Here is a 13450-nt window from a genome sequence, read left to right as displayed (position 1 = left end):
TATATCGTTGTATAAATTACATAATTCAAGAATAAATTTAAGTTTTTTAAAAAAAATTAAAAATTAACGACTATAAATCAATAATAAATGTTAATTAAATGGGTTATAGGTATAATATTATAGGAAATATTTATATACCTATTATATTTGTTTACAATTTTTACTTCAATTTATGGCGTGGAAAATGTGTAGATTGCTTCGATGTTGGGTTGTTGAAAATTTTCTGTTGAGTATTATATTATTGACGTATTGTTATATTTGATCTTCGTTGGATGAATTAAAAATAAATACATAAATAGTACCATTGATTATAAAATCATAGACCTTATACTTTTAGTATAAATAGACTATTCTATAATCAATAATAATACTTAGGCTAGGTAGGTACCTACTTAGTTATTAAAGTTATTTATACTTGTCTTTTTGAAAAAGAAAAGTTCCTTCTACCTAGAAATACTTTAAAATGTATGTTACTCGTAACAGTCGTAACTATATGGTTCAGTCTTCAGTGTACATGTACAATTGTATAATGTTGATATTAAACGTTAAAAGATAGAAAAAAGCGTTAAAAGATTGAAAAGTTGCGTACGTCAGATGACTGTTGTTTCCTGCTGTTTAATGATTTAAATTATTACCACCAGAGAAATTTAGTGCCGTCAGAACCGTCAACACTGGCGTAGAGTGCGTATTTTCTGATTATATAAAAAAAAAACAAAAAAGTGAGAGAAAAAAGAGGAGAAACTAGAACCGTGAAGAGTCGTGAAGTCATCGAGACCAGGACATTCTGGTGCCCACCAGACTATTATCAAAGGTGGAAATTATTTTTACTCAATTTAATTTTATAATAAATTAGCTGTCGACGTTGCTTATGCAGGGCCAGCCGTGGGTTTATTCATTATTTTAAAACATCCAAACAATTAAAAATTGTTTTGATATGCATGTGTTGTGATTATATAGTTTACGTTCAAAACTGCGAACACGGCCTTCGTTTTTAGATTTTAAAGTGCACAAAATTTATCTCATTTCGTTTCTCGTCTGAAAATATAGTATATTCACCATGGCCGCCACAAGGAGACTTCAAAAAGTAAGTACAATAAATTACACTTATTAAAATAATTATATATAGATATATATGTATGTATGTAACTGATTAAAATAACAAATTAAATACATAAATTATATATGTGACGGGACGATCATTGTACAATTAATAATTATAGCATTTTCCCGCGCCATGCTGCTCTAAGTTTACAACATAACATAATATACTAAGTACAGCATAGTATCATAATATTCTGTATTTACTCCATTTGGAGTTTGTTTAAATAACCACAACATTTATCCATTTCTTTTGATGATCAGTTTTATCATTGGCTCAATCAAAAAAATTTTCATTTTATGATAATCTAGGTAGGTACCTCATAGCTGTATAATTCCATTGACCAAATTAATAAGACACTTGGCTTTAACTTACAGTAACTAACCACAGTTGGTTTTTTCTGCACAAACAATTGAGCTATTCAATAAACTATAAACAGATTATTTATGTATGTTAATATGTAGGTTTTGTATTGTAAATAGGTAAGTGACTTATTATTTTTTTGATGTGTAAAAATTGGATCAAAAAAATTGTAAATCAGAAAATGTAATTCATAGGTAAGATGCAATTGGTAAAATCTTTCTGGAATTTATGAATTATTATATTTTTATTAATAGGTTATTTTTGTCTTCAATAAAAATTCCACATGATATTGATTGTCAGTTTTCAATTCAGAATAGGTAGTTTAAATTGAAGTTATTATCAATCAACTCATAATTATATACTTGAGTTTATGAGTTTTAAATATTTTTAAGAAAATTATGAATTAAAATATTTAATAAAATAGTTGTCTTATACCTAATCATTGATTTTAAATTGCATAATATGGAACATGAATAGATTTATTTTATTAATATATATGATTTATCTTTGCACTTAATTTTTAGTGTATTTATTTTGAATTCAGCACATTTATACAATTAAAAATCAATAACTAATTTCTAAAATATTTCTTATGACCTTTTACTTCCTAATTAATAAAAATTATGTATAAAGTGTCTAAACCTAAATGAAATAAAGTAAAAGTACCTAATACGTATTAGATTATATACCACTTAACTATATACATAAATTATTATCCTCTTATCTAAGTAATATAAGTTCAGTCATAAAAACCATTTTATAGAATTGTAGTTTAAAATTTAATTTTTATTGCTTAAAAAATATATTTTTAAGTTTTATAATTAATCATGTATCTATAACAAGTTTAGTTTCTTGTCTTAGGAACTTGCAGATATCCGCGATTCTGGACTTAAGTCATTCCGTGATATTCAAGTTGATGAAACAAACATATTAGCTTGGCAAGGACTGATTCTACCTGTAAGTATATTAATAATAATATTGTAAACAATGATTTATAAATATAAATCATCACTTGTATTGCACTATTTTTTTCAGGAAAATCCCCCATATAATAAAGGAGCATTTAGAATAGAAATTAATTTCCCTGCAGAGTATCCATTTAAGCCGCCCAAGATCAATTTCAAAACTAAAATTTATCATCCTAACATTGACGAAAAGGGTCAGGTTTGTTTGCCAATCATTAGTGCTGAAAATTGGAAACCAGCTACTAAAGCTGATCAAGGTATTATTGATTTATTTTAATTGTTTTCATTATATAACGGCATAATCAATAAATTCTATTTTAATGTTTTTATATTTTCAGTTATTCAAGCGTTAATAGCCCTAGTCAATGATCCTGAACCAGAACATCCTCTACGTGCAGAATTAGCAGAAGAATACTTGAAAGATCGTAAGAAGTTTTTTAAAAATGCTGAAGATTATGCCAAAAAGTTTGGTGAAAAAAGACCATCTGATTAAAATTCACACTATAATATTTTTATACACAAGAGTGTCGTTGAACTATGATCAACACTAATTGCATTACACAGCAACAACAACTTATCACCAATATGTGTAATCACACAATTTCGATCAATTAGTTGAGATTACAAGATTGTAACCAATATTTCTATCACTATAATAAACACTATAATTTGAATAAAGGTTTTATTTTTATGGTTAGAGAAACATAAGCGTTAATGTTTTAATTATGCTTTTTCTTATTTAACGTATTTATTAAATGTTAATTTTTTTCTCAATTAAAATTGTACTTCAAGTATAAAGTAATATAAATAATATGTAAAAAGTATTAATAATTATAAAAATAAATTTTTTTGAAAATATTTTGTACCTATATAATATAGTAATACACATATATAATATATATATATGATACATTCGAGGTATGTCCATAAAGTAAGTTCTGTTAGGTAATAAAAATAAGTAAATTATATATTTAAAAAAAAAAACATAACAAATTATTGGAATGTTAAAACAATTAATATAAAACTATTTTTCAGCATAGTTACCACCATTATTTAAGCACTTATTATAACAGGACACTAGTTAGTAGTTATTGTTTTCTTCGTAGAAATATGCTGCTAGTGATTGCAACTATGTGTTAACAGCTTTGTCGACATTATTGAAGTTTTGCCACCAAGAAGTGATTAAATATGTAAAAAAGATAAAAATCACTAGGTGCCATATTTAGGCTGTAAGGAGGGGATGATCAAACTGTTCAAATGCAAAATCAACAAGAAGTTGTAGTAGAAAATGGAACTTATTTTCTGGTTAATCTTATATCAGTAGATGGCTATTGTAAGTTTAAGCACAGTCTAATTTTTCTTAGATTTATCAGAAATCTCATGAATCCAATAATTTAATAATGTTTTCACAACAAATATTTTCATTAATAGACTATTAATCTATCTTTATGTTTCATCACTACAAGTTTAAAATATTAAAACAGTTGTATTTATCTCTCATTCATTTAAGACTGACATGAGGTGAAATTGAAGACATGATTGAAAAAATTCTTGAGATTACTTATAAAGCTAAAATAAATTGATAACAATATGTTTTAAAAATATTTAATTATATTTATAGACTTGTAGTAACTTCTTTTAAAATGTGGATAGAATGTCGCATAGGTACTTAAAAAAAAAATGAAATTTTGTAAAAGAATTTTAAAGGAAGTATTGAATGAAAAAAAATATGTATCTTGATAGTTTAGTATTTATGAAAATTAAGGATAATTACACTTAATCTATTCACTGTGAAAGCTTGGTTGAAATTTTTGAATATTGAGGATCCTGTAAAAATTGATAAATATTACTGTGTGCTACAAAGTACAACAGTCACCTACTTGCATTATTTCTTGTCGGAAATTTGTAAGCAAAAAATATGTTCAAAAATAACCAAATTCCTTTAACTATCATTGCCATAAACTTATAATTATTATTAGTTCATACCAATTGATTAGATTTGAATTTGAGAACATCAGATTTCATTTATGGAAAACAATTTTGCTTATTGGTTAAACCTTAATAATTCAAGTGTACATAAATAAATTAATGAGTATTCTATCAATAAGCACACTTTTAACCTTGAGAAATCATTACGCTCAAAAAAGTTGAAAATTATACTTGAATACAAGGATGTTACTATAAAAAAATACATCAGTGGTTGAAAAATTATTTACTTAAGGTAAAAGCTACTTTAAAAGTTGAAATTTTTGTTATATAACAATATTACATATAAAAATAATAAAGAAACCTTAAATTTGATATTATTTTAGAAACAAAATGAAAAACTGGTTTTAAAGTTAATGTAATTGTTTAAAATGTCTCCTCATTTATTACCGTTTTTATATTTTTCATGATTAGTAAACGATATTTTTTATAAAATAAAGCGCATTTTTTTTTAAATATCTATAATTTATAAATGAATAATTTTTACAAATAAATAAAATATAATATGTACAGAAAAAACTTTACATAGTACCATATAAATCTAAGAATGTAAACTGCATAAAACCTTTAAATTTTCAGTGTCTCTGCTTTCCATAAAGTAATCTGAAAAATATAATGTCATATAAATATATAATAATTAGCGTTGACTAATGTTTATTACCTCATTGTCAAAATGAAATGATGTTGTTGCAAGTAATTTATCATCTGAAGAAATATTCATTGATTTTATTTCATTAAAATGATCAATTGAATACAAAAATCTACCTTCATTTGTATCATAAACCTGAAATTTTTAAAAAAAATAGTAACAACTAGTTATTATCTTATTTTCTTATGCTTAATTGATATACAGTTAATTACATTAAGTTTTTTATCTTTTGAAACTGAGACCAAACACGGAGTCCTATTTTGATATTGAATACAATTTACTTGACTATTATGCTCACTGTATTTTTGTAAAACTTTTAAAGCTCTCAAATCAAAAATTTGAATGGACCCTAATTGTGTACCCACTGCTATTGAGAACTCTTCTTTTACTGAAAGTGATTCTGCAAAATCTAATAAATGCATAGAAAAATATTTTAATCTTAATGTTTGATTGAAGTTATTTTGATTATTACCTGGACTTAGGTTAAACTTTATAACGCATTTTCCTGAGCAACAATCAAAAACTTGTATAAACGAATCTTTTGAACAGGAAACGACAAGTTTATCTTCTTTGAAAAACTTTGCTATGTTAACCCAATTACGATGAAACATATTACTAGCAACAAACTTATTAGATTGACAATCCCATATTTTAAATGTTTTATCATTGGAACAAGATATTAAATATTTATTGTCGATAGAATACTCAACATTACGTGCACATTGATAATGACCTCTGAATTCAGTTAACATCTTCAAACTTGAAAACTAAATTATGTCATAAAAATAAAAATAAAAATCATAATCTGTAAATATATTATATAAGTAATACTTTAAAGTTCCACAATTGGATTTTTCCGTTATCTGAGCATGTAACTATTTGATTTCCTGAAGAATTACTCGCCAAACTTGTAAGTTTACTATTATGTTCATATTTTGACCTGCAATAAGTACATGAAAGATTAAAAGACTACTTAAATTAAATACTTTTTATTATATTACTTTATAGTTTTTAAATCAGCTTTAGACCAATCATATACATATAAATTATTAAGATTATCTAAAGATGCTAATCTCTGTGTTAGTCCTAAATAAGACAGTTTTGTGGTGTTGCCCTTTGTCTTCAGGTTTAGCCAATGTGACGGTTTCAATGCTAAAGTGTATTCTGTATAATCCAAAACTAAAAAAAAAAGACAAATTAAAATCTATTATACACGACTTTCAACTATAAAATCATTACCATTAGATGGTTTGAAACTTGTTGTATTCCATTTTAAACATTCAATATCAGTAGCCATAATTTTTAAATATTCACAAAAATATGCATGTAACAATGTAATTAATTAAATACGTTATGCCACTACATAAATACATAATTCAATAAATATGAAAAAATACTATGATGGATTGTTATTCAATAATGTTGATATAATTAAAAGTTAAAAATTGTAATAGGTACCTACTGACTACTGATCTAATTCAATTAAAAAAAAATAAAATTCAAACTCGAAATATTTCAAATTATTTACTATTTAACAGTCAAGAAAAAGTGATAAGAAATGAAATTCCAACTGGAAGTTGTACATATCTACGAATGGAAATAAAGTCAATAAATAGCATTCATTGATATCAGCTATTTAGAAAGGACTTTTGTTCCACTAAATAATTGTTCTAAAGTGTATTAGTTCGATTTGAAGTTGTTTATCTTTTTTTTTAAACTTAGATTGGATATTATAAAAAAACAATTGTTCCTATAATATATATTTAATAATTTTATAGACATTAGAACAATTTATGTGAAGGCTTGAATTCAATTTTCAAGAATTTTGACTAGATGAATAATTTTATATGGAAAAATTGTTACAATTATAAAACTTCAAATGTCTATAAATAACTCATAAAAAGTTAATATAGGTATTATTTAGAAAATTGTATTATGAGTAGCCGAGTAGAATATACTAACATACCTATATATTTTGTGAATATTTCAAGTATCTACGGTTATTTGATTTGAATTACAAAACAACATTAAATATTGTTTGAGCACTGATGAAATACCACGATTAAAGATATCTTTAATCGTGTGAAAATGTGAAATACCAAGTTATTATTAGGTGATTATACAATGTCGTAAAAACTTAGAATTTCAAATTTCCGTCACTTTACAGTCAATTTTATTTTTTGTATTTGATAAAAAAACTTAAAAAACTAATGAGGAATCTTGAATTAATTTTCAAGTATTTTGACCTAGTGATATACCTATACAATATTTTTTTATAATATTTTAATAAAAAATAAAAAAAAAATTAATATGGAGTGTTTATAAATAACTCAAAAAACGTCAAAATATATCGAAAATGTTAGCATGTATAAGAAATGACATTAAAAATATTTTTTTTTAAAAATCAATAGGTATTAGGTAGTATATACAATTATTTGTTTTTGAATTACAACCAAATATCAAAATTAATTTAGACAAATACCTACTAGTTTTGCGTAGAAATTTTTTTCCTAGTTATTTTGAAAAATATTTTTTACTTTTGACCCTTAAGGTAACCCGATCCTAATGCTACTATGAATGGCATAAATCACCCACAAAGTTGAAAATAGATCATTAATTTTGCTCTTAAAGTAAAAGGAGATGATGAACAGAAGAACAAAACATCGTTTTAAAATTTATATATTTATATTTATCACTCAGCAGTTAGCACTCTGTATTGCGTTCAGAATCTAAAAGACATTATTGGTTTATAAGTTTTAAAATAAATATCAACCAAGTTATGTTTATCAAAATAGGTAATTTTTAGCTAAGTAGATAAGTTGTAAATTTGTTTTAAAATTTAAATTACACTTTGGTAGAAAGTAGAAAAATAGAACATAATGTCCTACGGTAGAAATTGAGTCAAACAGTCCTTATCATTTTTCAGATTTTACGTAAGTGATATTTGATAATAGTAGATAATAATTTGATAATATGATTTTAAATTTTTATCATAGAAAAAAATTAGTTATATTTATTTAGTACCTAGCATTGAATAAATGTTTTGTGCCCATCAGTCTCATCTCTCATTAGTCATTTCCTATTTGGCATGTTCTATGATTTGGATATGAGAAATTAAGTTTAGTCGTTTGACTTTTCTGTGGCTTGGTGTTTTGTGGTATTGGCTTATACAAAAATATTAAATATATTTTTTATTATAATAAATAGGTGTTTTACACTTTAATTATGTCAACCATCAACGATGAAAAAATTGATGTAGGTAAAACTGAAACATTGGTATACTCGGCAGAAGTACAAAAAGCAATAGACGAGGTACACTTTGATATAATATACATACTAATTATATCATAATGTGTTCAATATTTAAAAGAATATTGTTATTTATAGATACTGCCGAGTGATGATCCTCTAGATAAACCAGATTTTGACACAATAGACCATATCAACAAACTGTTTCCAACAGAACAGTCGCTTAGCAATATTGATGATGTCATTAATTCACTTGAATGTAAAGTAGACTCCATAGATAATGATATTCGATCAGTTATTAGAGGACAAATTGATGTTAACAAGGTACAGTTCATCATAAAAATATATGAACAAATATTAGTGTAGATATTAATTGTCCATATAGGATGGTAAAGCTGAGCTTGAAGAAGCCCAACGTTATATCAAACATCTTTTCAGTCAGATTAGAGAGATAAAACAGAAAGCTGAACATAGCGAGGAAATTGTTAAAGAAATAACGTTAGATATTAAACAATTAGACTGTGCTAAAAAGAATCTCACTACTTCTATTACAACACTAAATAATCTGCATATGCTTGTTTCTGGTATTGAGTCACTCAGGTATGTTAGCTTTCAACTCATATTTAGTGTCTTCATTGTTTGTTCATCTAATATTGTATTTCTCTATCCAATCTTGCCTATAGCTTAATATTTTCCTAAGTATTTAAATATTTATTGACCTCAATAATTCAACAATTTGTATTTGCATTGGTTATTTAAAGTTTTTTTAAGTAAAACATATTTTACTTATTTTGAGTTTTAAGTAAACCAAAATAGTTGAAATGATTTCCAAAAATGTTAATAAGATACTGATAGTGATGGCAATAAAAAAATTAAGACGCTCTTTTTCTATATATTTATGTATATAATTAATTTAATTTAAAAATATGCTTAGAGGTTTAACTACAAAACGTAAATATGGAGAAATTGTGATGCCTTTACAAGGTGTAACTGATGTTATGAAACATTTCAAGAATTACACAGATATACCACATATTGCTCAGTTATCTACTGAAGTAACTATTTAACCATTTTGCTTTAAACTAGTTTTGTATAATGTATCTACATTATTTATTCTTTAATAGGTAAAACAACTACAAACGTCATTAGCAACACAAATCATGGCAGATTTTCGTGAAGCATTTTCAGGACCAAATGCAAAGAATTTTGTACCTAACAGACAAATGACTGAAGCATGTTTAGTCGTTTCAATTCTAGAGCCAAAAGTCAAGTATGAAATGTATATATTGTATATTATCACAAATTTTTAATAAAATGTACAATTTTTTATTTCTCAGAGATGAATTATTAGAATGGTTTATAGATATTCAACTCTCTGAGTATACACACCTATTTGATAGTGCAGAAGATGTAGCCTGGTTAGACAAACTCAACCAAAGATATGCTTGGTTTAAACGACAACTTTTACAATGTGAAGAGAAATTTAGGGCTATGTTTCCTGTTCAATGGGAGTTATCTGAAAGAATTGCAGTTGAATTTTGTAAAATTACTAAGTATGTAATATATATTATTTAAAAATTGTCTTAGCAACTTAAAATCACAAATGATATTTCTAGAAATGAATTATCTAAACTTATGGTTAAAAGAAAAAACGAGATTGATGTCAAGCTTTTACTATTTGCAATTCAAAAAACTGTTGCATTTGAAAATTTGATGGCAAAAACTTTTAATGGCAATACTATTATTCAAAATTATGAAAAATCCTCAAACAATTTAACTGTTGGTATTAATATTTTATTGATAGATGAATTATAAATCTATACAATCGTTTTGTTTTAGAAACAATCAATAATTAACACTGAAACTGAAGATATTCTTCAACCATTTTCAGAAGAATTACAAATATCTGATGCATTGGAAAATATGTCATCACTAACAGAAAAAAATGAACCAAAACAAAATGCATCTCCATTTTATGGTTTGATAAGTGATTGTTTTCAACCATTTCTCTATATTTATATTGATAGTGTAGATAAGTAAGTATTGAATTAAGTATAAACATTAAAAAAAATACACATTGGGTTTTTAATTAAATTAATTTGTTTAAAGAAATCTGTCAGAACTAATTGAGCGTTTTGTAAGTGACAATAAGATAACATTAGCAAAAGAAAATATTGATGATCAAACAGCTAGTGTTCTACCAAATTGTGCTGACTTATTTTTGTTTTATAAGAAGTCACTAGTACAATGCACTGAGCTTAGTAATCATAATCCAATGCTTGCATTAGCCACTGTTTTTCAAAAATATCTTAAAGAATATGCGACTAAAATACTAGAAGTTAACCTTCCAAAGTATAAAAATTTACATTTTTAATTAATTTTAATTTTAACATAATACCTAGTATAATAAATTTTATTGTACTAAGTATGAAACTAATTTATAGAATAAGTCATCCAGCTACTTCACTAACAACAAATGTTTCAAATATGACCAAAGATCTAATTAAGGATTTACAACTTCTTCCAAGTGGGATGACTGAAACTAGTGTTAAAAATATAAATTGTACTCCTCAAGAATTAGCTAAAATATGTTGGTAAGTAAACTACTAATAATTAAAATCATAAACATAATACACATTAGATATTTAATTTGTTTTAAAGTATACTAACAACTGCCGATTACTGTATGGAAACAACACAACAGTTAGAAGAAAAATTAAAAGAAAAAATTGACCCTTCTTTAGTCGGAAAAATTAGCATGATCAATGAAAACGATTTATTTCAAAAGTAATAAAGTCATCTGTAATTTCTAGATATGTGTTTCATGATATTTTATCTTTGTTTCAGCATTATTTTTATGTCTATTAATCTTTTGGTTCAACATTTAGAAGCTGATTTGGAACCTGCATTAAATAATATGACCAAAGTAAATAATATAGATTGCTCGGATTATATAATTCAACATGTATACTGTTATTTTCTTAATTTGGATTAAAATACATATCTCTTTCAGGTTCCTTGGCAAAATATTACAGCAGTTGGAGATCAAAGTGAATATGTTTCAATTATGACTACACATTTGAGAGCTGTTGTTCCTATTGTTCGAACATATTTATCAACATCTAGAAAATATTTTACAAAGTTTTGTATCACTTTTGCAAAGTAAGTTATTAATCTCCAATTTTGATTATAGATATTGATTTTAAATCATGAACGAAATATATTTTATTTGTTTATAAACTTATCAACTATACTTAATTAAACTTCATAATAATTTATATCATTCTGTGCATTATTATAGTAGCGTAAATATATATATATTTTTGTGAAGGTAAACCTAAAAATTTATCAGCCAGCACTTACCCACCATCATTAAACATTTATAATTTCAAATTAGTGTAAAGTCTATCAGAAATCTATTTACATACTTACCACAAAATTATTGTTTTTTAGGCCCAGGCAAGTGGTCACCTCTGTGGCCATTTGCCTCTTTGCACTATTGGAACTATATTAAACATAGTTATATATCTAGCTATGATCTTCAGAATTTTTTGATTGATAACATATTTGAACGATTATAATCATTATAACAATAATTTATTATAATTATTACAATACATTATTTTTGTAGGTCTGTGGCTAAATGACAATCTTCCCAATAACCTTCTAATCCTTTTTAAATATTAAAATGTATCACTGGACTGTTTGTTGTTACGTATAACATATAATTTTTAATTACTGATGCATTGTAAAAAATTTATTTTTACTTAATATATATTGTTAATCATTACTAAAACTGCTGTGACTACTGCAGAACTGCTATATAGTATTTTATGTTTAATAACACTAATAATAGTAATAAATACATGTAATAATATAAAAAAAGTAAACCTATAAAATGTTTAACAGTATACATTTTAATTTTTAGTTCTTTCATACCTAAATTTATACAACATTTGTATAAGTGCAAGCCGTTATCAAATATTGGTGCTGAACAATTATTGTTGGATACTCATTCACTGAAAACAATTTTATTAGATTTACCATCGATGAACCTTGATGATAACCGTAAAGCTCCTGCTAGGTAACAAAAATTATAAATAATTTTCACGTTTATTATTTTGTTTTTTTATTGTAATTTTATTTCAGTTATACAAAGGTCGTAGTAAAAGGAATGACAAAAGCAGAAATGATATTGAAATTGGTAATGGCTCCGACAATAAAACACTATACATCCTTTGTTGATCAATATTTAAAATTATTACCAGAATCTGATATGACAGAGTTTCAGAAAATATTAGAGATGAAGGTATATGGCTTTTTTATTCTTTATTTTAGACATTGCTTTTAACTATGAATGTTTATAGCACAATAATTTATTTATAATTAAATGATTAAATTGTATTACAGGGTTTGAAAGCAGCTGAACGAAATGAACTTTTAAATATCTTTAGACCTAGGAATCCAACTGGTAGTTTTGTTACTAGTACAGCTGCATTGTCGAGTTTGAAACAATATACTAGTCGTATAAAAAAAAATTTGATATCTAATTCTAGCAATAATTAGTCTTTTGTATGTTGAATGAAAAAATATTTTTGTACATTCCATTTATTTATATATATATTATATATTTTTATTCTTTTTTACAGAATTCCAAAAACATATTATATATAATCTCATTTGAATTTATATAAATCATATAGATCTTTAAATATATTATGGTTGTAATTAAAGAATTTTATTTGTATATTATGTTTAAAATATTTGAAATTTTTATTTTCAACACTGATTTAAATTGTTTAATGAAAGACAACTTTTTAGTTATTATTATATCTTCTGAATATTAATTTAACTGCAAAACATAAAATTATAAAATAAGTAATCAAGAATTATAAATACAAATATTAATCGATTGATAAATCCATCCATAAAATATGGGACTACTAGCCCCAGACTAGGTTATTGAATCTTAATAATAATCATTAACTAAAATTACATTTTAAAATTAATCTAACTAAAAATATTAGAATAAAAACAAAAATATTTTATAACTATTTACTTGACAGAGGTATACCTATAATTATTGTACTTATAAATCTCAATTTATTTATTTACTTTTAATCTCTGTTATATTAATTC

General features: G+C 24.8%; 3 protein-coding genes across 4 annotated transcripts; 2 read left to right on the top strand and 1 right to left on the bottom strand.

The window, feature by feature from the left end:
- Positions 1–680: 680 nt before the first annotated feature.
- Positions 681–3285, top strand: LOC114126028 (ubiquitin-conjugating enzyme E2 L3). The gene is made up of 5 exons (XM_050198015.1): positions 681–811; positions 958–1084; positions 2324–2419; positions 2498–2684; positions 2766–3285. Exons 2-5 carry the CDS (start codon positions 1058–1060, stop codon positions 2918–2920), a joined length of 465 nt encoding a protein of 154 aa, XP_050053972.1. The 5' UTR covers positions 681–811; positions 958–1057; the 3' UTR covers positions 2921–3285.
- Positions 3286–4847: 1562 nt separating this feature from the next.
- On the bottom strand, positions 4848–6616 carry LOC114126005 (POC1 centriolar protein homolog B-like). The gene is made up of 7 exons (XM_027989860.2): positions 6302–6616; positions 6064–6241; positions 5894–6002; positions 5535–5829; positions 5275–5471; positions 5075–5197; positions 4848–5016 (listed from the first exon to the last, which is right to left on the bottom strand). The coding sequence occupies exons 1-7, from the start codon at positions 6357–6359 to the stop codon at positions 4981–4983; spliced, it is 996 nt and encodes a 331-aa protein (XP_027845661.2). The 5' UTR covers positions 6360–6616; the 3' UTR covers positions 4848–4980.
- A 1487-nt stretch (positions 6617–8103) lies between these two features.
- On the top strand, positions 8104–13058 carry LOC114126004 (vacuolar protein sorting-associated protein 53 homolog). Of its 2 annotated transcripts, XM_027989859.2 has the most exons (17): positions 8126–8180; positions 8270–8374; positions 8450–8635; positions 8697–8911; positions 9246–9366; positions 9436–9581; positions 9649–9864; positions 9928–10090; positions 10151–10347; positions 10421–10663; positions 10756–10905; positions 10973–11098; positions 11159–11237; positions 11325–11473; positions 12240–12395; positions 12461–12620; positions 12722–13058. In XM_027989859.2, exons 2-17 carry the CDS (start codon positions 8288–8290, stop codon positions 12875–12877), a joined length of 2550 nt encoding a protein of 849 aa, XP_027845660.2. In that variant the 5' UTR covers positions 8126–8180; positions 8270–8287; the 3' UTR covers positions 12878–13058. The 2 variants fall into 2 exon arrangements, with proteins under 2 accessions (XP_050053970.1, XP_027845660.2); XM_050198013.1 differs by having other exon boundaries at positions 8104–8374.
- The last annotated feature ends 392 nt before the right edge of the window (positions 13059–13450 follow it).

Source organism: Aphis gossypii, chromosome 1 (assembly GCF_020184175.1).
Source record: "Aphis gossypii isolate Hap1 chromosome 1, ASM2018417v2, whole genome shotgun sequence".
Lineage (NCBI taxonomy): Eukaryota > Metazoa > Arthropoda > Insecta > Hemiptera > Aphididae > Aphis > Aphis gossypii.
Note: the sequence above shows the minus strand (reverse complement) of the source record. Positions and strands in the feature narration are given on the sequence as shown.